Source organism: Cololabis saira, chromosome 13 (assembly GCF_033807715.1).
Source record: "Cololabis saira isolate AMF1-May2022 chromosome 13, fColSai1.1, whole genome shotgun sequence".
NCBI lineage: Eukaryota > Metazoa > Chordata > Actinopteri > Beloniformes > Belonidae > Cololabis > Cololabis saira.
The window spans coordinates 7,006,977-7,034,477 of record NC_084599.1 but is presented as its reverse complement, the minus strand read 5'-3'; the positions used below and the strand labels follow the sequence as shown (position 1 = coordinate 7,034,477).

At 43.7% G+C, this 27,501-nt stretch overlaps 2 protein-coding genes across 7 annotated transcripts in view; both read right to left on the bottom strand.

Moving 5' to 3' along the window:
- Positions 1–25: 25 nt before the first annotated feature.
- On the bottom strand, positions 26–6,403 carry gfi1ab (growth factor independent 1A transcription repressor b). Its single transcript, XM_061737525.1, has 6 exons — positions 6,233–6,403; positions 5,329–5,526; positions 4,261–4,664; positions 3,555–3,692; positions 3,300–3,465; positions 26–2,160 (listed from the first exon to the last, which is right to left on the bottom strand). The coding sequence occupies exons 1-6, from the start codon at positions 6,342–6,344 to the stop codon at positions 1,982–1,984; spliced, it is 1,197 nt and encodes a 398-aa protein (XP_061593509.1). The 5' UTR covers positions 6,345–6,403; the 3' UTR covers positions 26–1,981.
- Positions 6,404–8,801: 2,398 nt separating this feature from the next.
- The window catches only part of evi5b (ecotropic viral integration site 5b), a 58,116-nt gene continuing 39,416 nt past the window's right edge, over positions 8,802–27,501 (bottom strand). For 4 of the 6 annotated variants that reach the window (XM_061737518.1, XM_061737520.1, XM_061737519.1 and 1 more), the window contains 11 exons: positions 26,194–26,254; positions 26,041–26,094; positions 24,341–24,373; positions 23,854–24,006; positions 22,825–22,956; positions 22,597–22,737; positions 20,151–20,309; positions 19,159–19,305; positions 18,869–18,964; positions 12,636–12,731; positions 8,802–10,327 (listed from right to left, as the gene is read on the bottom strand). In XM_061737518.1, coding sequence (XP_061593502.1) covers positions 10,070–10,327; positions 12,636–12,731; positions 18,869–18,964; positions 19,159–19,305; positions 20,151–20,309; positions 22,597–22,737; positions 22,825–22,956; positions 23,854–24,006; positions 24,341–24,373; positions 26,041–26,094; positions 26,194–26,254 — 1,330 coding nt within the window. In that variant the 3' untranslated portion in view covers positions 8,802–10,069. The remainder of the gene's footprint in view (positions 10,328–12,635; positions 12,732–18,868; positions 18,965–19,158; positions 19,306–20,150; positions 20,310–22,596; positions 22,738–22,824; positions 22,957–23,853; positions 24,007–24,340; positions 24,374–26,040; positions 26,095–26,193; positions 26,255–27,501) is intronic. The other 2 variants (XM_061737521.1, XM_061737523.1) reach the window with 2 other exon arrangements.

Here is a 27,501-nt window from a genome sequence, read left to right as displayed (position 1 = left end):
TAACCACAGACCATGTCACTGTAGCTTTTATTCAAATATTTGACTCCAGTAAATCCACGACAAACCCAGTTTTCCAAACGAATATTGTTCGTTTACAAAACAAGGGGAAAAACAGTTATTCAGACAAGAAATGTGCAAATTGTCGAAGGCATGTCGGCGGCTGGAGCGTTAAATCACACAGAGCAGCGTGTTGTGCCTGCATGCTGCAGCTCCACACAAACACCGTTCTGGGGACAGAGCAGATTTGTATCTCCTGCTTTATCACCACTTATTTCACCTGCAACTCATCCTAAAATATCTGCTTCGTTTTTCACAGCTTATCTCTGGCTTTCTGAGACTATAAATCAGCGCGCAGACGGGGGTTTGTGGGGGGAAAGATCTGATCTGTGAAACGTTTGTATTCAGAAAAACACCTGCTGTGGTTGAAAATACTTTCAAGTACTTTTACAAAGTAAATATGGGTAAAAAGTGTATATGTACATGTATACATATGTATATACAGTATACACGTAGAATACAAAGACGGGCTGTTTATAGGTGGGCACAGGGCCGCCTTATTTTTCATAGGGGGCCAGATGGGGCCACTTCAATTCTTGGGGTGGACACCAAAACTAAAAGACATCATTACAGGATGTTATTCTATTATATATAATCTCCATCCCACCTTTTTCAGGACTACTTTTTCCCAATTTTCAGTTAGGTTCAGAGGTCCTCTTTATTGAAACACCTTACCACACAATATTAGAGAATGCTCGAGCACAAATAATTTCAAAAAACAAATCACAACTTTTTTGCTAGCCCAGCTTAGCAAGGCTAAACCATTCATTTCCAGAACTTCTCTGCACATCCTCATCAGATTCCTGTTTTTGTTTTTTTTAGTAATTTAGCTTATTCTCCTAAATTGTCCTATGTTTTACATATCTCTGTAGATATAGTTTGTTTCATTATAGGAGGACCACTCGACAAGCCCTTATCGTTTTTTTTGGTTCCTCCCGCACATTTTTTCTGTTACATTGTATTTCTTTTTGTTTCCTTTTTTTTCTACATACTGTTCCTCTGAACTTTTGGCGGTTGTATATTTTTTTATGTGCAAATAAACCAAACTAAACTAAACTATTATACTGTTGTAAGAAACGCCTACTGATATTCCTTTGGCCCAAATGATTTGGGATGAAACGCATAGAATATGTGACCGGCGAGTGTTTTTTTTTGTTTTTGTTTTTTTAATTGAGGCAAGTGGGGTGGCCAGCAAAATTTGTAGGGGTGCCGTGGCCACCACTGGCCACCCCCTGGTGGTGCCACTGGATGGGCAGGAGGTGACATGTATACATATTTATGTATATACAGTGGCGCACCAGGGGGGGGCCAGGGGTGGCCACGGCCCCCCTACAAATTTGCTGGCCACCCCACTTGCCTTGTTAAAAAAAAAAAAACAACACTTGCTGGTCACATAGATTCTATCGTCAGTTATGCGTTTCATCCAATCATTTGGGCCAAATGCATATCAGTAGGTGTTTCTTTAAGTATTTCTGAGCTTGTATACTACAATAGTATAATAGAATCCTGTAATGATGGCTTTTAGTTTTGGTTCCACCCCAAGAATTTAAGTGGCCCCATCTGGCCACCACTATGAAACATTTTTGGAGTTGCCCCTTTCACTGCAAAGCCGTCGTTTCAATCTGATCTGTGAAACGTTTTGTATTCAGCAAAACACCTGCTGTGGTTGAAAATACTTTCAAAGTACTTTTACAAACTAAACATGGATCAAAGGTGTATATGTACATGTATACATATGTATATATACAGGTACAATACAAAGACGGGCTGTTTATAGGTGGCAGGAGGTGAATCCCGTCCTCATGAATGTCTCCTGGGACGGATTGGTCCTCGTCTCATGTCCAGAACAGAGTCGTTAGGTCCCGGTCCCGTCGGACCATCCGCAGTCCGGTTTGGCCCGGTCCCGGTCCAGGTCCAGCCCGCGTCACTTGAGGCCGTGCTGCGTCTCCTTGTGTCTCCGCAGGTCCACCTTCCTCTGGAAGCCGCGGCCGCAGAGGTCGCAGCCGAAGGGCTTGTAGCCGGTGTGCTTGCGGCTGTGCGTGATGAGGTTGGAGCTCTGGCTGAAGGCCTTCCCGCACACCTGGCACTTGTGCGGCTTCTCCCCTGCGGGACGCCACACACCAAACACGTCACGTCACTGATACAGTGGCCACGGTTACATTTTTATTTTTAATTCGGAATTAAATAATTCCGAATTAAACTATTTTCCTTCGAGTTTACATTGAAATAGTAATTCCGAATTGAGGTTTACATGGAAAACACGTTTGATGGTCTTTATCCAATTCCTCTTAAGATCTGGGGGTTGGGAAGGTTCTGATTGGATAGGGGGGCGGACCGGAAGTTACGATACCGGAATTAATTTAAAGCAGAATGAGTGTATACATGATTGCGGAATTATTCTATTCGGATTTAAAATCGGAATAAACCAACCACTTACTTTGGAATTAAGTTTAATTCGGAATGGCCGTTTTCATTCGGTAATTTTTACTCATTTTAAATCAGATTTAATTTTAATTCTGAATTAAAGAGGAATTAAACTTCCCATGTAAACGCACTCATTAAGGTGCTGCGTGGTGCAGGTTGCGCTTGCGCAGGCATGAATTAGCCCCGCCCCTTCTTTTGATTGGTCGATATTTGATAGTTCTTATTTTCTGCCATAACTTTTGAATGGTTTGACATAAAGAGTAATGGTGGTGTCATCAGACTTAGTTTTGAGTCCTTGACCTTTATTGTTGAAAATTGCACGTGCGAGGGCCCGTTCATCGCTGCTTGCAGCTTTAATTATAATTGTAGCCTATATTTTTTATATATGAATAGGCATATAGGCAACCTCTCAGGTTTATAATGATTTTTTTTGTGAAAACATTTTTATTACCTCAATTTGCGTTGTTTCATCAATCATGTTAAAAGTACAGCATAAACTTGTAAAGTGATTTACATAGTTTTTTTGATTTTTCAAAACAACTGACTAGAAATATAGTTTTTACAATATTTACATATCAAATTAACAAAATTGATTTGATATGAGTATTACAGTATTTCTCAGTTTTTTTTAACTAATATTTGTAGTTTTCACAAATAAATTTGATTATAAACACATGTTGTTGTAAATTTAACAAAACATTGTGTTTAATAGTTTATAAAAGTTCACTGTGATTTAAACAAAAAATATATGTTTTTGGGTTTACAATACTTGTAGGGATTTAACATAGTTGTATTTCCTGTGTTTGCAGGGCCCTCACCCGTGTGGATGAACGTGTGCTTCTTCATGTCGGACTTCTGGTGGAACCTCTTCCCGCAGAACTGGCACGGGTACGGCCGCGTGTCCGAGTGGATGAGCAGGTGCGTGGACAGCGTGGACGAGCGCTTGAAGCTTTTCCCGCAGATCTTGCAGTCGAAGCTTCTCTCCTGAAACGTGGAGAAGGAGGAGGTTTAACTCGGGACTGGACGTGCAGGCGCAGCGGGCGAGGTGAAAAGCTGCAGAAGTGCGTGATTACCTGCGAGTGCACGGCCTTGTGCTGCTCCAGGCTGACCGCGTGGCCGAAGGTCTTGCCGCACATTTCACACGCAAACGGCCTGGTGCCGCTGTGGGACCTGCGGACGTGCACCTCCAGGCCGTGCGGGGTGGAGAACACCTGGACAAGGAGCGCAATCAGCACGGGTTGGAAGATAAATGTGATTCTGTGCAACAGACGTTTTCTTCTGCCAGCAGATGTGATCATGTGTTTATATCTCATACATCCTATTACACAGATCTATTACAGATCCTGACTATAGATCTTCACTACACAGATCACTATTACGCAGATCCTCACCATTATACAGACCATCGCTATTACACAGATCTATTACACAGATATTACGCAGATCCTCACTAACAGATCACTACTATGCAGATCCTCACTATTACACAGATAATATTACACAGATTACTTTTACACAGATTACTATTACACAATCTATTACGCAGATCCTCACTATTACGCAGATCCTCACCCATGCGTAATAGTGAGGATCTGCGTAATAGTGAGGATCTGCGTAATAGTGAGGATCTGCGTATGTGAGGGTCTGCAGATCCTCACTATTAAGAAGACCCTCAGTACAGATCACTATACAGAGCCTCACTTTTACGCAGATCCTCACTATTATCCTCACTATTGCACAGATCTATACGCAGACCCTCACTATTCGGCAGATCCTCACCTTGCTGCACTTGACGCACTTGTAGGCCCCGCTGAGGATGAGGCTGGAGCAGAGCAGCTGGGACTGGGCCTTCCCTTGGTGGGGGTTTCCACCCAGACCCCCCTCAGGAAACAGCAGAGCCGCGGTGCGTCTCCTCAGCTCTCCGTACGACTCTCCTCTGTCCGCGAACAGGCCCGGGTGCGCGATCTTGTCCCTGTACAGCGCCATGGCCGCGGGGACCCTGTCCATGTCCGAGGCCGGGTAGAGGCCCTGCTGCACGGGGGGCCCCAGCGCGGGCCCCTGCGCGGGCCCCGCCGCGGGCCCCACCGGGGGCCCCGGGTAGCTGCTCCAGGCGTACGGCCGGAACGGGACCGTGAAGGGCTGAGTCTCCTCCACCAGGGGAGACAGGGACTTCTCGGAGTCGACTGGTGGGAGCAGATCAGACTGTATTAAAAACTGCATATTCCTCCAGAGCCATGATAATAGAAATGCCCCTTCAGAAAATTCCCAAATAGCCTAAGGTTTGTGGTGCAATATTATGCGGATAATGAGCAGATATTCATGATAATCATCATGATGATGATGATAATCATCATGATTATCATCATCATCATCATCATCAACTTTATTTGTGCAGACTTCAAGGTCCATTAAAAAACATACAGACACATAAAAACACAAAGGGAACATAAATACATAAAAACAACAGCAAGACACTCATAAGTGAACGGAGACTGATTGTTGCACTGAGCAGGGGTTAGCCAGCAGTTTGATAATAGAGTTTTGAGACTGATCCAAACGACTCATAAATCTGTACATCAAGTTTCTCAGGAGTGCATGAAAAGAATGAATGCCCATGTTACAGAACAATTCACTTGCTCCCTGGTTTTCTCATTAAAATTCTCATACAAGGGCTGATTTAAAGAACAAGCACATTTCAATTCACATTTCGGTTTAAAGCACAAATATCCAGCTCTCACAGAAGCTTTCTAATAATAAAATAAATGTAAATAATGAACCCATACTAGAATATATTTGCCTTCACATTATGTGAAAATACCCCCGTGTGTCTGCAGGTGTGAGTCGTACCGGATGCAGACGGGGACGGGGGTCTCCAGAAGTCCTCGTAGTCCGGGGAGCGGCGGCACAAGCTGTCCGTGCAGCGGAGAGGGGAGCTGGGGGAGAAATCCTCCGGGGAGAGGAGGGGAGACCCGGGGGAGAAGTGGTCCGGGGAGAGGCCGTACCCGTCCCCGGACGTGTCTGCGTCCTCCTCGGGGGGGTCCGACTCTGACGGGGGGAGAGCACAGTCAGCAGCTGAAACAAATATGAGCTGGTGTTTGACACAATCTGATTTGCATCTATGATGGTGCATCATCAAATAATGTCAAAATAAGACCAAATGATTAGTCAGACTTATCAATAGAAACCATCAATGCATCATTTAAACAAACGACAAAACAGCAGCGTCACAATGGAATTAAAAATTGCACTATTTCCCTCTCCCGCACAACCACTAAATTCAAGATACAGTTTAAATCATCATCATCGAGCTTAATTTTTATAGACTTAAATAATGTCATATCAACTCCCCTTTTCCTCCCAATTCTAGTACAACACATCTAAACATCAGACAGATAATAACAGATGTGTGACATTTCACCACCCATTTTTTAATGAAAATTAATTCATTCTTTTTCCCCATAAAGAGTACATTTGGTTTCCATGTCTTCTAAAATCAATGTTTTCTATAAAAGACAAAAAATCGTGGAAATCAGAGCAGTAGCTATAACCCACCACCACCATCATCATCATCATCACCAAAACAGTGTTTTGATTGTTTACCAATTAATTTGTCCTATTTCACTTATTTATTCGTTCCTTCTAAGTTGCTGTCATGAAAAGGTGACCCATTAATATCTGAAAAGAGGAGTTGTTTCCCTCCACCCTTGAGTGGGGCATTCAGCCTAAAAGCGGAGCTTTGCTGCGTAAATACCTGAGCAGATGTGCGCCAGAATGGCGTCCAGCCGGCTGAATCCATCCTCGGCTCCGCGGGGCCGGTGGTAGCTGTGCGCCCGCTTGCTCTTCACCAGGAAGGAGCGAGGCATGTGGACGGTTCACCCCGACCCTGGCGGGGGAGGTGGAGGAGGAAGAGGAGAGGAGAGAAGGAAGAGGAAAGGAGGATCAGTCCTTCCCCTCAGAGGAGCGAGCTTCTCTGCCGGGCAGAGCGGAGCTGCGAGGGTTTTACAGACCTCCACCTGAGGACTGAGCATGCGCAGCTGATCCGCCCCGGCTGCCTGACAGGTGTCGGCCGGACAGGTGTCACCCAGAACAGGACGCACCGACCCGGGGCAGAGCTGCACCTTTACCCCGCTGCTGTTCTGCTGCTGCTGGAGCAGAGGAGAGGATTTAAGACGCACACGGAGGCAGGTGGAAGGAAACATGCATGGGGCACCCCAGGGTGCTGTTCTCGGAGCCCGAGGCTGTATGGTGGAGTAATGGTGAGGGGCGTGACCCGGTGGACGGCTTGGTCACTTTCACCTGAAACAAAAAAAAACATGTCCCAGATTTGGGACTAATTCTTTTAGCAGAAAAAGAAATTTCCCGCAAAATCAATCCCAAATTTTAATGCTTATGGAGATTTTAATTTATATATAGACTCCCTTAAACTTATGTCAAACCAAAAGAGCGAACATTGTCATATTATAGAGACCTTTTTTCTGTCTTGCTTGATTAAGCTAAATTAATTTTATAGATATTTTTATTTTATTCATATACATATATATAATTTTATATTATATACTGTATTGCACACGTTTTTTGTGTATAAATGTTTTGGCTGAATGTCTGTATGTTCCAAATCTCTAAAATGCCTAAAAAAAAAATCACGGGCACGAGTTTCAGTTCTCTGGTCCCGCTGAAGGCGCAACATGTGAACGCATCACGAAGATGCGTTCAATGGTCAAACAGCTCAGTTTAGTGGGACGCTGGCTTAGCACATTTTAGTCAATTAAAATCAAATCAATCAATCAGATCGACCCACAAACGTGATTTTATTGAGTTTCTCTCATTCACATGAACCTTAAAATAGTCAGTCACCCCCCTGAGTGTCGGATTGCACACGCACACTTTCCATGGTCCCCTGCGTCTCTTTATGTCGTTAACTACATGAGTGGGTTTGTTCGTGCGGGGTAAGAGCCGCGGCATCAGCGGGGACAGGAACTCGGGTGGGGGCCACGTGTTGGGGCTCGATTGCGACCACGGCGTCCGGATCGCGTTTCGGTGAAGATATGAACCCAGTTCCATCAAATAAAGAAGATTAAAGAAGAGTCATCATGCCCCGCAGACGCGACCGCTGCGTCCGCACCCACATCCATGGTCCACACCTGCGACTCAGACGCGCCGACCAGAACAACTCAGGCATCTCACTGACTGACACATCCCAGCAGCACAGACCGAGATTTCAACGTTGATTTCCGGTTTTAAACAGGTTGATATTAGGTTTGAACGTCTTTCGACCACTTTTAGACCGTTTCAACCTGTCTCAAAAAACGATAGGCCTATCTTTAAAATTTCTATTGATAACCAGTTCACTATATGTATAAAAGAGTGGTTTAATTGAATATAGTAAAGTTTTTTCTCTAAAATAGGGAGGCTAAATCTCGTCTAGACGTAAACGCACTCTAAACGCATTTGATTTTTCATAAAATATAAATAGAGAACCATATGGTCTGCGTGCTGAAGCCTCCAGATAACCACAATGTAGGCATTTCTCAATATAAATAGATGAAACACGGCTGGCGTCAATATTACCAGGCAGGCATTTATTAATGCTATAATATCTGTCTACTGTCAGAGCTTAGGGTGAAAAGAAAAATAGGTTTTCATTCATTTCATTATAATTCCTTCTGAATTGATTCAACTTGTCTTTCGAGTGAAATGAAGCCCAATAGTGTTAAATGTGGACCACAGATGATTCCTGCCTCCCACGCGGCCTGACACGTTAAAGCACTCTAGTAAACGTTTCAGGACCAGCGAGCTGAACTAAACATCCTCAGACCTCGCTCCTTTCTGATGCTGCTGAACTGATTTCTTTTTATTTCCTAACTGGCTTTAAGATAACTAAATCTGAATCGGGTTGAAGCGATTGAACGTCTTTATAAATCAAAAAATAAAAGGAGAAAAAAGCTATAAATTGTTCTATGAAAAAAGTTTAGATTTGATCAGTTTTTCTCCTCCCAGGTTGGATATTAGTGATCAGCTCCATCCACGCACCGCTGCGGCGGCTCTGATTCCCGGGGAGCCTGAACGCCTCACGATCGTGCAGGGATACAGACCTGGCGACTCCGTCGGTCTCTGTCGGGGGAAATAGCTGCTCTTAAACCGCCGTTTCTGCATGAACTGATTAGTAGTTGAGGCTCGGCTATGAAAACCGCGAGAAAAATCACTTCCTGGAAGCTGCCAATCTGAGCAAAGCATCTCCAGAGGAAGGCAGCGTCGAGATTAGACACACACTCATCTGAAAACACCACACACACCACTCCATGAAATGAGACATCCGCACAAAAAATAGATATCTTTTTATTGCGACTGATCACACAGAACAGTTGTGTGTCTCCAGAGTGCCACCGCCTGTAGTGTCTCCGTGCTCCCTGCACACCCACAAAGTGCCTCAGCGTGTCCCTCTGCCAACCAACACCAGTGTCTTAGTCAAAGTGACTAAATGCTGCTTCTCTCAGACTGAGAAGTGAATCGTCCATCCGTCCGTCCTGGCCTGAGCTTGTAGTGGGGTGGAGGTCAGGCTCCCTGGTGGATCACAGCCCTCACTTTGGTGACACGTCCCTCAGACTTCGATCCATTCGCTCTCAATCGAGTGTTACATGGTTGTACTTCAGTTTGAGCCGTCGTCACGGCTACAAGGACTTGATCTGTGTGATTGAAGTCCCCGTAACGGAGTACTGTGATGCAGTGAGACCGGCGCTTTTTCTCAGACAAAAATCCATCCCATTTCTCCTGAAAACAGGATCTTAGTTGTTGTTTGTTGGGTTTTTTTGGCCACATAACTCCCTTTTTTCCCCCCAATTCTTGTACAACACATCTCAACATCAGACAGATAATAACAGATACATATTTTCAAGTTCAAACAGACAATGGGGAAGGGGGGGCATTTACATTTCTACATGTTTTCAGGGGGGGGCAGCATGATTTAAGGCCCAGAAGTGATCAGGCCATCGCTGGCTGATACGAGCAGCTTTGATACGAGGCTCCGCCCAGCGCACGCACACACACACACACACACACACACACACACACACACACACACACACACACACACACACACACACACACACACACACACACACACACACACACACACACACACACACACACACACACACACACACACACGCTTTCATAATGGCACCAATACACTGCTGATAGTCATTTATAAAACGCTTTAAAAGTATAAAAACACGTTAGATGAAGTGTGTGATATAGTATAAAAGAGGGTTTTATTGCACAGTCTGTGTCTGTGTATTGTACCAAGCGGAGGGCTGGGGGGGCGACCCCCCCCCTCTGGGACCATGTCCAGTTTGATAGGTGTCATGTTGCTTAATGCTTCGCCAAGGTCCGTGTCGACCTCACTCCAAAACAAACTAACAAAACAAACGTGTAGAGATCAAACTAAATCGGTAGGATTCAGATGACGTGAAATGATGATGAATTTCCATTCTGAAATTAACAACCTTCCCTCCAGCCTGCTCCTGTGACAGGGCTGTTAGTGACTCCCCCGTCCTGCTGTGCGGGGTGGGCGGCCTGGGCCCCGCGCGGCTCACACGGTGGTGGACTTGTGGCTGCTGCTCGGAGGCACGGAGAGCCGCAGGGCCTCCCCGTCATCGTCCTCCTCGCTGTCGCTGTCCCCGTCCCCCAGGTTGGGCCGCAGCTTGATGCGTCCGCCGCTCTTTGGCTTGGGGACTTCATCGTCGTCTGAGGACTGGTAGGCGTCTACGTCCACGTAGTGGTTGACGATGTGGATCCCGTCAAAACTGGGCTTCCCTGCCAGGCCCCTCTGCCCTCTCAAGCAGCGCACCTGTGGGAGGGAGCACGTACGTGTTAATGATGTTATCACGACCACACTGGTCAGGAAACTGTAAATAATGCAAGTTACAGCAAAGCAGCTGCACTAGATTGGATTACCGAGCGCTTGCTGCCAACATTTGTCACATAATGATGAAATAACATAAAAGAGGTGCTTTCACAATCAAACATGCACAAAGGACAAAAGAAAATGTTTAAAGGTTAAAAAAAAAAAACAATTGCAGTTCCCAGGGTTTTTTTTTAAAAATTAGTTCACATAAAATAAATATTTACCATTCTGTATTGAACCAACATGGGTTCTCAAAATTAAACGAAAAACAAATAAAAATGTTCAATGAGAAACATATGGAGCCACTTCATGCAGTTATACCAGCCATATGCAGCCCAATTTATTTATATATATTTATATATATATATATATATATATATATATATATATATATATATATATATATATATATATATATAAATAAAATAAAACACGTTACATACAACAACAAATGCGCGTATGTACAGGACTGTCTCAGAAAATTAGAATATTGTGATTTTCTGTAATGCAATTACAAAAACAAAAATATACATTCTGGATTCATTACAAATCAACTGAAATATTGCAATCCTTTTATTATTTTAATATTGCTGATCATGGTTTACAGTTTAAGAAAACTCAAATATCCTATCTCAAAAAATTAGAATATTCCGGGAATCTTAATCTTAAACTGTAAACCATAATCAGCAATATTAAAATAATAAAAGGCTTGCAATATTTCAGTTGATTTGTAATGAATCCAGAATGTATGACTTTTTTTATTTATTTTTTTTTTATTTATTTATTTATTTATTTTTTTTTTAAATTGCATTACAGAAAATAAAGAACTTTATCACAATATTCTAATTTTCTGAGACAGTCCTGTATATGTACACAAGTATATATATATATATATATATATATATATATATATACACACACACACACACACACACACACACACACACACACAAAAATGTATGTATATATATTTTATATATATATACATACATACATATTATATATACATGCATACACAAGTGCGTGTATACACACATTTTCAATCAAACAAATGGGGAAGTGTGTGTGTGTAATGTATATATATATATATATATATATATATATATATAAATAAATAAATAAATAAATACAGCTATTGATTAATTGCTGTATTTATGTATTTTTGTTACCGTATATATATATATATATATATATAAATAAATAAATAAATAAATAAATACAGCTATTGATTATGTGTATGCATGTATATATATATATATATATATATATATATATATATATATATATATATACATATACATGCATAAAAAAATACATAAATACAGCAGTTAATCAGCTGCTACTGGAACCAGTGAGGAAAGTTCCAACATGATGTCTGGTTTAATCTGTGAAGGTCACATGATACGTCTAAAACACTTACCTGGCTTGTGCTGCCATGCAGACAGACATGTAAGAGGAAACGTGTTAGGAGGCCGTTCAGAGACAGTCGTCAATACTCAGCACAAACACAAGCGTCCACTCACCTCCACCTGTCTCAGGCAGATCCTGCCTCCCACTGGTGCTAACAAAACACTTTGTGACTCAAAGAAGAGCTGGCTGTCTATCGTGTGTGTGTGTTTATGAGAGGGGGGGATTGTTATTGAGCTGCTCTTTCAGGTTTGATCACCGCAGACCTGAGTTGGCACGATTCCTAGCAAGCCGACCCCCAGAGTCAAAGATGACCGTAAGGCAAAAGCAAGAGGGGGGGGGGCGAAATTAATCTGTTCCCCTCCGCAATGATTCCCATAATATCCGTCAGTAAGCAGAGCAAAAGTAAAAAAAGAGTTAAGACAAATGTCTGAGGCAGTGTGATTAAAGGGAAATGCGTCTGCCTCTCGGATATGTTGGGTGAGTTAGTCACTTGTGATCTCTTACGAAAATGTAAATGTATTTGAGCATTTTCTGCTCCGAAGGAAAGTCCCTTCTCGTATCGCTGCCGTGATATGCTGGTAAAGCCTTTAAATATAACCGTGTGTAGGTTATGTGTGTAAAGGTAAAGAGTTGTGCGACATCATCTCCACACAGGAAGTCTCTGGGTGTAGTTAACACTTCAGCTAAATCTGTAAGGCTCAGAGTAACTGAGGAGATGTGAAAAGCAAGATCAAAGCTGGCAACATCAAATCAAAATCTCTCAAAAGATTAAATATGTGCATCAAGACCGTGAGTGAGGGGTGAGTGAGGGGTGAAGCGGTGTGTTGCGGCGCCCCCCCACCTCGTGTTTGAGCTCTGATATCTGGTCTTTGAGGTCGCGGATGTACTGGCTGGAGTCGGTGTGGTTCAGCTGGCCCTGGACCTTCCCCTCTTCCTTCTGCAGGGAGATAGAAAATCAAATCAAAGTTTATCTAGACGGGACAATGCATATTAATGAACACTACATTAAGCAGTGTAAATACACAGGCTTTTAGCAGAAATGCTAGTTTCCAGTCGCAGTTCCCACAGAAAACATAAAAAACAATTCAATCAAACAAGGGAACAAATATAAAACAGGGACGTGCGGTCAGGGGAGGCAGGTGAGGCAGAGCCTCACCTGTCATCATGTCAAGTAAAAAAATAAATAATTATAACATCAAATTTATACTAATATTTGTCCACTGATCTTTATGTATGACTAATTTCGAACATTTATCATAGTCAAAATCGCTGAATTTGCCTATTTCCTGTTCAAATACGGGGCTGAAACGTGAGCTGCGGCAGCAACGAGCCGAGCCTCTGATTGATCAATCCATCACAAACTGGGTTGATACGTGCGATTGGCGCGTGCTGGTGCCGTATCTCTGCATGTCGCAAATATAACGTTTGCAGATACGTTTATTTGACCTGATTTTCCACAGTCTGGCTAATGTCTTTAACCATTAAAGTTTAATGTTTGTTAGTGAGATATTTAGTTTCGCTGATGGGAAATAAAACCGCAGTGAAAAAGGCCCAGGGTGAGGCAGACAGTACTCTGCCGCACCTGAAGGGGGCGAACATGAGTCGACGCCGTTCGCTCACGTAGGAAAATAAGGAGGACTTTTCCAACAAAGTAACAGAGGTTTTTGTGGCGAAGGACAGGCGCATGGACTTCATTTACAAATAAAAGTAAGACCAAAAACACTTTCAATCTTATAAAAAAAGAGATTAGACTAAGAAAAATACAATAGAATATTTAAAAACTAAATTTTGGCCTTAAATAAAATATTCTTTGTTTTTCTTTTCATGCTTTTTGTTGAGTAATCTGTATTAAATTGACTAAAGTATCAGAATTAAACGTATTAAAAACAACTGAATATTTCACTAAAGGTCAAAATTTAAATCTGTGGTTTTGTACACCAGTCTATACTCTCATTTATGTTGTATGAATTATAGAATTGCGACGGCCAACACATGGAGGGTGTAGAGCAAATGCACGTTTTTCTTACCTTTACGTATCTGTAATATGTACCGTGTGTGCGCGCGTGCGTGTGTGTGTGCCCGTGTGTTTTTTTGTGAAGAATGCTGATGAGATATGAAATAACCAGTAGCCAATTGAATAAGCTACCCTTTTTGGTTTATATATTTGTAAATCTGACACTAAAGGAGTCAGTGCCTCACCAACCATGAACCTCACTGCACGTCACTGGTAGCAAAGTAGATTTAGCAGCATTTAACAGCAGTATGGATTGTATCTAAAGTGACTTGAGTTTAAAGTGACTTGTGCAAAAAATGCGTATTACTATAATGAAATACCAGCGATGGTAATATTATGGTACTGAGAGTATCCAAGTTGTGTGACATACAAAGTGAGTGTTGCATTGCACATTGCCCTGGTACGTACAAATTAAAACAGATAATTAACATTAAGACAAACTGCACAAGTTTAAGCCTGGTTGTGATGACAGTGTTGTTCCTCCAATAGCCAGGATTTAAAATGTTTGGTGAAAGAGGTCAGAGTGGGAAGTTCACGTATCGTGCTTGGTGTTGCATTCCGGGTACGAGAGGCACGAACCGAAAAAGTGGCTCGACTAAAAGCAGTTTTTCTAAAAGGAACTATCCAGTCGCCTCCAACACCAGCTCTGGTTAATCTATTTGAATTTCTTTTCACAAATTCTTGTTGTGGGGGTGGCAGGCAGGAGGCGTGCACGGACCAGGAGGGACAGCTCAGCATCGACCCAAGCATGGCAGAAACGGCACAAATGTGGGGACTGGAAATACTTGTGTTCTCATGTAGAGGTGGACTAGTACACCCCCCCCTGCTCCACAAACAACATCACCAAGTGTCATCCTTGGGTGGCAGCTGACCCAAATGACAGATGTCTGAGGAAACACCAAACAGTGTCACTTGTGCTTGATTTCCTCCGGGGGCCCCTGGGAACGGGGCCCGCCTGGCTCCAACAGTTAAACAGCTCTGGTGAGGTTTGTGTTCCTCAGACGGAGACATCTGCAGGCAGGGACAAACATGCCCTCAGCCTCCAACCTCCAACCTCCACCTTCCTCCAGCGACAGAGACCAGTAGCAGGTGCAGAGACGTGTGGGGGGGGCAGAACCCAACCCAAAATACCAACACGGCTGGTTTGTTTTCTATTTTCCCCTGTGGTGAGGGGTGCGGTACGGAAGAGTATTAGGGCCAGGCAGGAGAAAAATAACAATATTTTAGAGGAGGAAGATTTTTTTCATTATGCACTTCGAGAATAATAAATGTCGAGATTAATGTTGAAGTGCAATTTCGAGAATAAAGTCGAAATGTCGAGATTAACATTGAAGTAAAATTTCGAGAAAAAAGTCGAAATGTCGAGATTAACGTTGGAGTAAAATTTCGAGAAAAAAGTCGAAATGTCGAGATTAACGTTGAAGTACAATTTTGAGAATAAAGTCAAAATGTTGAGGAAAAGGTCAAAATTTCGTGAATAAAATTGAATTGTTGAGAAAAAACGTCGAAATTTCAACTTTATTCACGAAATTTTGACTTTATTCTTGAAATTGTATTTCAACATTAATCTCAACATTTCGACTTTTTTCCTCAAAGTGCACAATAAAAAAAATCTTCCCCTCAAATATTTTGTTCTCCTGCATGGCCCTAATACTCTTCTGTAGGGGGGGTGTATATATATATATATATATATATATATATATATATATATATATATATATATATATATATATATATATATATATATATATATATATATATATATATATATATATATATATATATATATATAATTTGTGGGTCCCAGTGAGGGAGGGAGAGAGAGAGATCTAATGAAGTCATATTATGACATGTAACAGTTGTTTGTGTGGCAGACAGTTACAACCTCCTCAGGTTCAGCTGCATGATTAACCAGGTGCCAGCCAGGGGGGGATTGGGGGGGTGAAGGGCCCCCGTGCATCTTCAAGCTGCTGCTTTGTTTAGTCCTCAACAACAGTTATACCAGGGGACATTTCCCCCATTTAAAAAAGGACTGCAGCTCCATTTCTGTTGTTTTTCCTGTGCTTATAGCGTTGAACCGAGGACCCGACGACAGCAAAACATCCTGCCCTCACATCCGAGCAAAGCAACGAAATCACAGCTCAAAGCAGCTCGCTGCGTTGCAGAGCACGCCGGCCGGCCCATCTCAAGCCCTCGCTTTAAGTGCATAGGCCTATATCTTTGCGGCCATGACGTCAGGGTTATTCTGAATCTGCAGAGACGGCTGTCAGGGACGTGTGAAACTTCACGGCTGTGGTGTGAACATGTATGATTAAGTTCTTTGCAATGACCAAACTTTCAGCTCAAGTGATCGGTTCATCACATCTCGGTGAAAGATTAGCTGGATTTAAAACTCGACGGAACGTTTCTCACATAAACAGGATTACTGCACAGTAAACATCCCATAGGTCTTTTTTAAAAAAGGTTGAACGATTTGGTCAAAATCATACAGAAGAGTATTAGGGCCAGGCAGGAGAAAAATTTAAATATTTTAGAGGAACATTTTTTTTTTTCATTATGCACTTTGAGAAAAAAGTCGAAATGTTGAGGAAAAAAGTCTAAATGTCGAGAATAAAGTCAACCTTCTGAGACTATAACAAACAGCACGTGTGACTGTCTTTACAAAATGCCTAGTAGGCCTATAGATGAACTGGTGAAACTGTACTTCAGAATCGGCTTCAGTAACAAAGAAATTCTTTCTCTTTTAGCTCATAAAGACGGTGTAGTTATTAGAGGAGACATTTCGGCATTTTTCGACTTTATTCACGAAATTTCGACTTTATTCACGAAATTGTATTTCAACATTAATCTCAACATTCTGACTTTTTTCTCGAAATTGTATTTCAACATTTCGACTTTTTTAATCGAAGTACACAATAAAAAAAAATCTTCTCCTCTCAAATATTATTTCTCCTGCATGGCCCTAACACTCTTCCGTAAAATCATGTCCAAATGATGAGCTTGTGATTGAACCCTCAGATTAAACCAAACAAGCCGCCTCTGGTGAAGAACGTGCCTCAAGACAAGAAACCACTTCCTATCAGGGCCTAGAGGCGGAGGAGCTGCTGCGTTTAGGAGAAGCTATGACTGTGAAAACGAGAGTCTTGCACGTAAAACTGCTCACAAACTAGTTTCAGTGAAAAAGGTTTTCCACGTTCAGTCATCGGCAGTCGTCCCTTAAATCTCGGCGAGGCTGATATTTACGAGCACGACGTTGGAGTGACTGCATCAGCATCGATTCCTGCTCCGTGCTTTGATCACGACCTGAACTTTCACATGAAAACTGAGCTTGAAGCTGTCAGAGACGTGCGGCGCTGCCTCTGATGAGGAAGTCAGACAGACATCTCTGATTTGGAGGAAACGTTCCCCCGTGAGCTGCAGGTGGAGCCGAGAGCCTGGTTTTCTGGGTGTTGCTCCTAATGGAGGGAGAGGGAGGTGAAAGCCTCCTGCAGGTTGCTGAGGTAGTTCCTAGTAATCTGCCGTATCTTCTGAATAGCGTGAGGGTGGCAGTGAGTTTCTGGTTTTGCTTGTTTTTGCTCCATCACTTAGTAACCAAACCTCAGACCACGGTGTGAGGATTGTGTGCATGTGGAGGAGGGGGAGGGGCCGCTGGTGTCACGCTTAAAAATAGCTTTGGCCTATAGCTGAGACGCAAGAAAATTCAAGTCGGGGTTAAAACTACAAGAGTGCTTTTTTTAAAGCACTGTTTCACAACTGTTTCCATGCAGGCTGGTCAGATAACACGGCGTGATCTGCTGCTCCATCCGAGGTCTGCGGAGTAAACTCTGATGCCTCAGGGTCAAGTTCATTCACTTTACACCTCTACTTGAAAACAATGCTACAAAAAACTCTCCTCAGCCAAGTTAAAATATCATGAATAATCGTAAAAACTGATAGCAGGGATATGAGATTCCTAAAGATCTGCGTTATTTACTTAGGACTGATACCAGAGGATGTAATAAATAAAGAGGACATATACATTTTTAAAATACTATCTCTAAGAAAGCCTTTACAAGAAACTGGCTGAAGATGGAGTCACCTGGACGTAGCCAATGGTTGGACATTGTAGAGGAAATACGATCAATGGAACAAATTACCTACAGCCTACGACTTAAAATAGAGATGTGCTTAGCAAGATGGACAAAAGGGCATTATTATAGAAGACAGTAGTGTCTGTTTTTGTTTTTCTGTTATGTCTGAAAATTGAAAAATAAAGTTTAAAAAAAAAAAAAAAAATTAGCAGAGAAAATTAGCAGAAAGGAAAAAGAAAAAGGTTATTTTCTTCGGTAAAAACATTTACGTATTTTTAAGTATTTTTGACAACGCGGTCATGAACCAGGAACAAAACGTCCGAACCTTTCAGGCTTTAACTGGACTATTCTGGACCGCAACAGTCCCAAGGAAGCGCCGCAGGTTTGAATCCTTGATGGGACAACAGAAAGCATCTGCACAAAGGTTCATTTTCTGATGAACCTTTGATCTCTGCTATATGTTATATAGGTTGTTCTCCCACTAGAGGAGTTTTTACCTGCTATTGTTTGTTATGTTTATGTAATAATTGCTTGGGGGTTCATGTTCTGGTCTCTGGAAAGATCTTAGAGACAACTTCTGTTGGAATAGACGCTATAGAAATAAAATTGGAAAAATTTTCCCCTCCATTCAAAAACAAAAACAAAGGACTGGCACATGTTTGAGCACCGTCAGCGCTGATTTAGTAGCTTTATCACATCAAAACTCTTGTGCTGAACACAAACAAGCGCAGGGTTCAGGCAGGGTTGACGGTACGATCACTGGCTCCTTCGCAGAACTATGAAAACAGGCCTTTTGTTGTGGTTAGTCTGATTGTTGGGTTTCAGATCAATTCTGATTGCCTCTTTCCTGCTTGTACAAACTCAGGGTGGGTTACAGCATCTTCCTCCTCATGGCTATTGTACCTAAGAGAGACTTTTCCCACCGTGGCTAAAACAACAGCCCTCCCACCATGTGTGTAGCGGTTTATGATGGTGCCACCTGTACTCTACCTGTATCTCCAGCTCAGAGATCTGCTGCTGCAGCTCAGCCATGGCAGCGATGTTGTCAGCTTCCCGCAGCCTCACTGCCATGACCTCTTCTTTACTCTGCAGAAAGCAAACCAGAGATGAGCTCCCTCAAATCGTACATGTCACCTCACACAGTCATCTCATGCCTGCTTTTCTCTCTCTCTTCTCGTGTCAAGTGGTTGCCCCTACACAGACGATGCCACAACAGAGCGGCAGCGGTTTGCCCGCGCAGCAGCTGTGCAGCGCGGTGCACATCCACACCAGTACTGCACCTTGCATTCAATCTCAGCTTGTCTCCGCTTGATCTCCTGCAGCTGCACATGCAGATCTTTGTTCTGCACCGTCAGAGTTTGCACGCGCTCCTGGAGACCGCGGCTCTCCTGCTCGGCCCGCCGCATCTGGTTGCTGTGAATCTGACTCTGAATGCACACAAACAAAAACATGAAATTATAAGAATGAGTGACTTATCCGTATTAATCCTAAAAGAGTCGGATGGATCTGGGTGCTTGTTTTGGCTGACAGGTATGGGACAGATTACTGCTGCCCCCTAAAGGCAACTGCTTGACACTGCAAGCTGTAGATTCCCCTTCGTCCAATGTGTCAGCGTCACAGGACTATGGAAGAGTATTAGGGCCAAGCAGGAGAAAAAATATTTGAGGGGGGAAGATTTTATTTTTATTGTTCACTTCGAGAAAAAAGTCGAAATGTCGAGATTAATGTTGAAATACAATTTCAAGAATAAAGTCGAAATTTCGTGAATAAAGTTGAAATACAATTTGAGAAAAAAGTTGAAATGTCGAGATTCATTTTGAAATACAATTTCGAGGAAAAAGTCGAAATTTCGTGAATAAAGTTCAAATACAATTTTATGAATAAAGTGTAAATGTCTCCTCTGGCCCATCAAATCCAGTCAGGAGAGCGACTGACAGCTCTGCAGCAGCAGCCGTAATTAACAAACTAACATCCTTGGAGTGGAACGTTAAGGGTACGTTTCTGAAGTTATGCAACTGTATATGCGTGATATGCGTTTAAAATCAATATCGTAAACCCAATTCTTGTATTCTGAACCTTGTTGTTCAACTTTATTCATGACATTTTGACTTTTTTCTCGAAGTGCATAATGAAAAAAAAAATCTTCCTCCTCTAAAATATTATTTTTATTTTTCTCCTGCCTGGCCCTAATGCTCTTCCGTACAGGACACCTTTAGTTTCATATACTGAACTAAACTAGCAGCTAAGTGTTAGGGGTCTGGTGGTCTCTGACCTGCGTCTCCAGCTCCAGCATCCTCTGGCGTGTCTCCCGCAGCTCCGCCTGGGCCTCGGCCTCCCGCAGCCTCACGCTCATCAGCTCGTCCTGCAGCTCGCTCACCGTGTTCTTCTTGGGACTGTCCTTCCAGCGGCCGGTGGTGCGAGTCAGGTGGCGCTGCAGAGACACGTCACGGTCAGGCCCTTCATGCTCGCACTCAAACCCCAAAGCCCTGGCCCTGAAGCGCCAGAGGACTTCACCATCACCACCTGCAGGGTTCTGGCCTGCTGGGGGGTTTCAGGTGGAAGTGGTTAGTGAGTGACAGTTAGCCATCGTGTCTGTGTCTCTCCTTTCTCTGCTCTTCATTCTCTCTGTCCGTTCTCTCTTTTCCTGGTCTGTCCAGTCTGGTCTTCGGCAGGAGGGTCCCCCCTTATGATCCAGGTCCTGGTCCAGGTTTCTTCCCTCCTAAAGGGAGGGGTTTTTCTTGCAACTGTTTGGTTTAAGGTTTTTCTCCCACTAGGGGAGTTTTTACCTGCCAGTGTTTATGTAATAATTGCTCGGGGGTTTATGTTCTAGATCTCTGGAAAGCGCCTAGAGACAACTTCTGTTGTAATAGACGCTATATGAATAAAATTGAATTGAACATCAGCTCGTCAGCATGTTCATACATGCAAAAACATTCAAATATAAGAAGCCTGCAGCTACTGCGAAACATGGAGGAGGCTCCTTTCTGCTCTGAAGCTGCTTTGCTGTGTTTGGTATTGTAAACCTGAGCAGGTTGCAATAAAATCTCATGACTATCGACCCAATCTGAAGCAAAACGTGCTGCTGTGTCAGAATACTTGGACCTCCAACAAGATATTGATCCACAACACGCAGCTAGAAACACTCAGGGACGACTCAGAACCAAACACTGGGCTGTCTGACGCGGCTTCCACCAGTCCTGATCTAAATCTCATTAAACATCTGGGTCAAAGGCTGAAACATGCAGTCGGGAGAAGCTGACACTGCTGGAGCAGTGAGCTGGTGAGGACCAGAACCCCCGTCTGCAGGTGCTCACACCTCACTGGCAGCTACACTAAATGCTTGATGGCCTCTAAAGGTTGTGCATCACAATCAAGTTGAGGGTCACATCATTGTTGTCCAGACCAGCTTCATTAACTACATTTTTCTTTTAAATGATTCTGTCGAACCACGATTCAGCTTTCATAACTGAATGTTCAGAAAAGTGCTTCTATGATTAGCTTTGTTAGTTCACGTTATTTCAGTGACCATTGTGGGTTTTTCTTCTTTGGTGCCAACAAATCTGTCATCATGTGTAACATATCAATGACATTAAACCCTGAATATGCCAGAAAAGCATTCATAAATAGGTAATTTTTAGATGCTTATTGCCCACTTCGACACCTGAAGGAATTTAAAATAGCCATTACTGTCTAAACCAAGCTTTGATTCAGTGTCTGAAAGTTTCACGGCATTCACAGACAGATAACAGTATATAATACATCACACCACACGTATCTGCTCAGCCCTCGTTACTCTGGTCAGGTGAATTTGGAGTACAGGACAGCCAGAGACGTGCACGCTCGTTCAGGTATCTGCCCGTATACTAGTCATCACATAAAGTGGATCAAAACATTTAATCAATGTTGTCCTAAAACAGATATTGTTCAACATTTAGGTGTAATGTGCGTGTTTAGATCCACTTCAAATGTTGACTAGTCTAGAAACTTCATTTTTATTTTTTTTGACACAGGTGGGATTAAATTACTAAAATATTGATATTAATATATTCCTTTATCCAGCATCAGGAATGTCACTCGTGCTTGTGGAAAGAATTTTATCTGCAGATGTGGTTTGCAACAGCTGGTTAATTATTAAAACCACCTCAATCACCCACAAAAACTGAAAGCAGGTTTAGAAATCGGAACTAAACGTGTGCCTTTTACAGCTGCACACGTTTCTATTTTCTGGATGCAAAGTCATCAATGAGTTTGAAAACTTCAAAACAACATAACTTGATATAATCTGGCGTTAACAAGGCATTCAATAAATGTTCATCAGGGCCGCTGGGAAAAACAATTCTCCAGTCTAGACAGAGATTCCTATCTAATGAGTGGCAGCTTAGGTGTTTGTGCCCAAAGTTTTATTTCAATGTCATACCCACTTTCAAGTGAAGCACAAGTTTCCTCGTGTTTTGCCTTTTTTTTTTCCTCTTGCATGCTCCAGACGTCTTTTGGACGAGATGTTGAAATCTGATATTCTGCAGCTCTGCAAGAGCCTGCCTGCACGCGCACCCTTCTGATTGGTCAGATGTCGAGTGCCGTCAATCATTGCGTGGTCAGATTAGAGGTCTCGTTTCCCTCCTCCACCTCATGTTACCGTGCAAATGCGTCCCCTCACGCAAAATGTGGCCCCCGTTGGAAGACGAGGCCCCACGCACAGCGTGTATGTTGCTGCTCACCTGCCAGTGGTCCTCCAGGTTTCTGACCTGCTGCCTCAGCTCTTTCAGCCCAGTCACGGCCTCCGCTTCTCTGAGCTTCACGCCGATCAGCTCCTCCTGCAGCCGGGCCACGTTAGTGTCATCTGGTAGTGACGTGTTTCTCTGAGGAACGTGTAAGACGGACACAGATAAAGAGGCGGACCCAGATCTCCGTATATTACTGTGGGCTGGTGAAACGCACCCACTCACCTTTTCTATGTCCAGAATCTTGTCCTGCATTTCCTTCAGGGCGCACTGGGACTCCGCCTCCTTCAGCCGGGCCTGCACCAGCTCCTTCTCCAGCTGCAGGACCGACTCCTCAGAGAACCGAGGCGGTCCCTTCTGCAACCAGAGTAACAGGACAGTCAGCGAACCTCACAAACACCCACACCCACCTGGTAACTGAACCACATGTTACTCTGGCCATATTCTCAAAGCACACGTCTCAAACAGTCCCATCCAGCTCCATCAGCGCCACCTGGCTCTCAGTGCATCCTCACATCAGCCATTTAGACTTCCACCTTCACATCAAATATTCATCAGCACTCAGCGTTAAACAAGACAGCAAATTATGTAAAACACGATAATGCCTGCACATTATCATTTGGAGTCCAGCGATCAATAATTGATGCTGTCGCGCTCTGCACGGAGAGCTGGAACAGGGACGTGTGAAGTCCACGGGCCGAGGAGCGGCTGCTTACAAATTCATGAATTCATTTCTGAGAAAGCAGAAGACGCTGAACGGTGGCAGAACTGTGTAGAAGTCCGTGTCCCAATTTGAATTCATGCATGTTAAACCAGATCTTTACCCAGAAGAAATGTGCACAGTGAGAAGAGGAAAGCCCCCCCGAGCCATGGCCTGCATCCTGTTGCTCATCATTACATCCCAACGCACTTAACACATCCAATTATACATGAGAAATATGAGAATGACGGAAACTCCTGCTGTAGCATCTCTTTAAAGTGTGTTAACTGGAATTAAATGCAGTAACTTTGGTGTAACTGCGATGGATGTGGTCAATACAACCTTGAGGCGGCTCGTAGGTGTCCGGCGAGGGCTGCAAATGAACCAACGGTGTTGCAAACATACTGTTATTGCTTCGTGCTGCATATTCTAGTGAATTTGATGCTTTTAAGTGGCGGGATTTGGACATGTCCCCACTTCATTAATATGGAACCGTGGTGGAACTTGAGCCAGTGCATTGTGGCAGCACGGGACTCCTCTGTGGCCCTCCTTACCGCGTGTGGCTGCTGCTGCTGCTGGAGCTGCCTGATGGTGCTCTGGGCCTGCTCCAGCTGAGCACCGGCCTCCTCCTGCTGCTGCCTGACCGTGGCCAGCTCCCGCTTGACCAGGTAGTTCTCCTCGGCCTCTTGAGCTCGGGTCACTTGTCCCTTCGGACATAATCAACCGAGGAGGAGGGGAGTGAGCACGACAGGAGTGAAACCAAGAGGTGGGATGGATGGGGAGATCAGAGAAGATTTGGGGATAGTTTGTCTAACATGACATGCTTGTTTTATGATGTAAATCTAACCCTTTATTCTGGATTATGTGATCCAACATGCCACAGTAGGGCCCTCCATGCACTTACAAAAACATATCAAGCCTTCATGGATCAGGACTCATTAAATTCTGTATCATTACAGCCCTTCATTGTGCTAATGATAAACATGCAAGGAAACAGAAGTGGAAGGAAAGAAAGGAGGAGAGAGAAAATGAAAAATATACCTGAATCAATCTATCTGCCAAGGAAGCACTTTCCTACAAAACAGAAATATGAACAGACAGCACAGAGAGAGACAATCCAGAGGACAGTTAAAGCACACAAAAGGAACAATTGATTGTTTGTTTTGAAGAAGAAATGCAATGTTCATTTTCCCTCCAGAAACAGTTGCTTATTGACTCTGAAATGACGTTCACATATAGAGGCTGAGAAGGAACATTGCATGCAGGTGCTGTGAGAAAACAAAAAAAAGGTGTGAAAAAGCTGGTGAAAAAGTGAAGAATGAAGTGGTGCTGATGACACAGACGGGTTTCAGACAGGACATAGCACAGGAACACCCTGGTTGAAGCAGAGAGTGAAGAACGCTGCAGAAACCACATATAGAGTTCAAACACGAGTTGGACTGAGCACAAGCTCCGAGCTTCACGGAGCTTCGTCCGAGAGGTTTGATAGTTGCGGTTAGTGGAGTTAAAACGGGCCGTGGACCTACGCGACGGATGTGTCTGACAGACGTAGATTATTTGAGATCCCGGCATTGCTTCCTGCAGGTGAACGCAGCCCAGCTGGGCCCCGGGTTAACGCCAGCAGACCTCATGCACGGTGCCTTTACCTCCCCGGCAGAGCCGCACTGCCGTGCAGGAGAACACATGCACCCTGGCATGCAGCGCTTTGAATCGGCCTCAAGCATCTTTATTTACATTCCTGGCAGGACTGTTACTGTTTGCTCGCTGTGGTTAGTTTTGAAGATCTCTTTTGGCGCTTTTCCACTAGAACCTACTCGGTTCTACTCATCTCAACTCGGCCTGGTTTCTTTTCCATAACAATTCAGCACCTGGAGAAGTAGGAGGTTGGAGAGAAGCTGCTGTGACGTATTTGATTGTGTATCTAAATGAAGAAGACAACAACACTAAAGATGTAGAACCTGGAGGAGATGATAGATATGCTGCTGGATCTGTGACTTGTGTTCAATATCAAGTTAAAAAATGAGTGAGAGAAGCTTTTTTTTCTTTTGTTTGTTAGTCTCGGTGCTGCTGAAAAGTCAGCTGGAGCCGTGAGCAGCTATGAAGAGACAGAGCTCCTGGTAGATCTGGTCGTTCCTTATCTCTGTCTAGATCCCTTTTTAATTCTCTCCTCAGCACCAGGTTTATGAACATCTGACCCTCACAGTTGGATCACCAAACAGACTTTTGCTGCCATTGCCTTTTGAATGAAATGAACAAGAATCCGTCAGAGTCTCTTTCTCTGATTTCCTCCTCCTGACTCAGACGTCTGACTCCAACCCCCCGACCAATCAGTGGCCTGTAGTGTGATGATGTCAGATACAGCCGACTCAGACACTTAGAACCTCGGCAGAATAGATACAGAAAAGTATCTACTCGGCACGCTAGTGGGAAAGAACCAAACCGAGGCGAGTGGAGTGGAGCTGAGTAGGTACTAGTGGAAAAGCGCCATATATGAAAGTTACACAGCCATCATGACACCCTGAAGTGTGACCCTGTGTAAAATAAATCGAATGATGTAAAAAGCATCAACAATTTACTCAGTGAGTGGGCAGCTTTCATGTAACATTCCCCCGATGATAAAAGCAGAAAACAAGTCATTGTGAGCAGAGTTGCATGATGTGGCATACATGGCTAGATGGGTTAAGACAAAGTTGATGGGCGAGTGGGAGTGTGGAGTCTGGGACAGACGCTCAAGCACTCACTTTCTCCAGCGTGTCTATCCTCTGCTTCAGGAGCCTGTTCTCTGTCCGCAGCCTCTGGAAAAACGCAAGGTAGAAAACACGTTAGACAAAAAACACGGCAGGAAATAAGAACTAAAAACCGTATTAACGTAAAAACAGACCGGGCCCACACACCTTTATCTCCACCTGCTCCTCCATCTCCTTCGTTTTGATTGTAGTGTATTCCTTCTCCAACCTGAGTCATCACAGAGGAAATATAGTGAGACAAGACTGATGAGGAAGGAATAACATGTGAATAAAACTATTTAGGGCAAAAAAAGGAGACGGCAAACATTTTGTCTGTGTAATGACACTATTGTTACTTAGACAAGTACCGGTACATTAATCCCTCGCTATGAAGCGGTTCACCTTTTACAGCCTCTCTGCTTCATGGATTTGCTTTGTGCATTGTGTTCTGCATTCTGATTGGCTAAACAGTCTCCCGCTTCTTCACTTCCTGTGTCAATCACGTTGGTTGCTTAGCAACAATGCTGAGAACGGCCAATGAGTTTCAGCAGCAGCTCAAGAACGGGACCTTTGATGAATCTTTCATTACAGTCTCAGATATAATCCATGGTGACATGTCGGTTTATAAGAATCTTTTTGTCCAGAAGAAAAAAGAGCAACAACCACGACCCATAACTAGGTTCTTCTCTGGAAGACTCTGTAGGTTTTTCTGGCCCCCTCCCCAATCTGACCAGCGATGACATGTTTAGTCGCATGCTCTCGCTCCGCCGCTGGTTGTCTCAGTGGTGTTCAGAAAACGACGTGGACTTTATTGACAACTGGGAGACATTCTGGGGAAAGCCCGGTCTGATTAGAAGGGACGGCATTCATCCCACCCGGGATGGTGCAGCTCTTATGTCTAGAAATCTGGCCAATATTATTAGACACTCCCCCTGACAATGCAGGGTCCAGGCCAGGATGCAGAGCTGTAGTTTAACAGGGCTGGAGGCGAGGCTTAGTCAGTTAGAGGTCCGGTTTGGCCAACTAGACCATAGTCCGATAGAATCCTCTGCGGACCGGCCCGTAGCAGCTGAGCGTAACCGCTCCCCTGCAGCTCCCCGGCAGCCGGCCAGGCAGGGCAGCTGGGTGACGGTTCGGAGGAAGGGTAGTCTTAAAGGGCTCAGCGACACATCTGTTGCTTCTCAAGGACCAACGCCTGCCAACAAAACTGTAGGATTGCATTATGTAATTAGCGACTCTAAAACTGTAGGATTACATGATATTGGCGACTCTGGCCAGGTGCCTAGCAAAATAGAAGTGGTTGCAGTTCCCCGCCCTCCAAAAGTTCACCAGGTGCAGCGTTATAGAGGCGTTAACCAAGATAACCTTGTAAAAATTAAAACCAATGCACATTTGGTACCAATTACAGACCGAAAAATTAGATGCGGACTACTAAATATACGATCATTAAGCTCTAAGTCTCTGTTAGTAAATGAT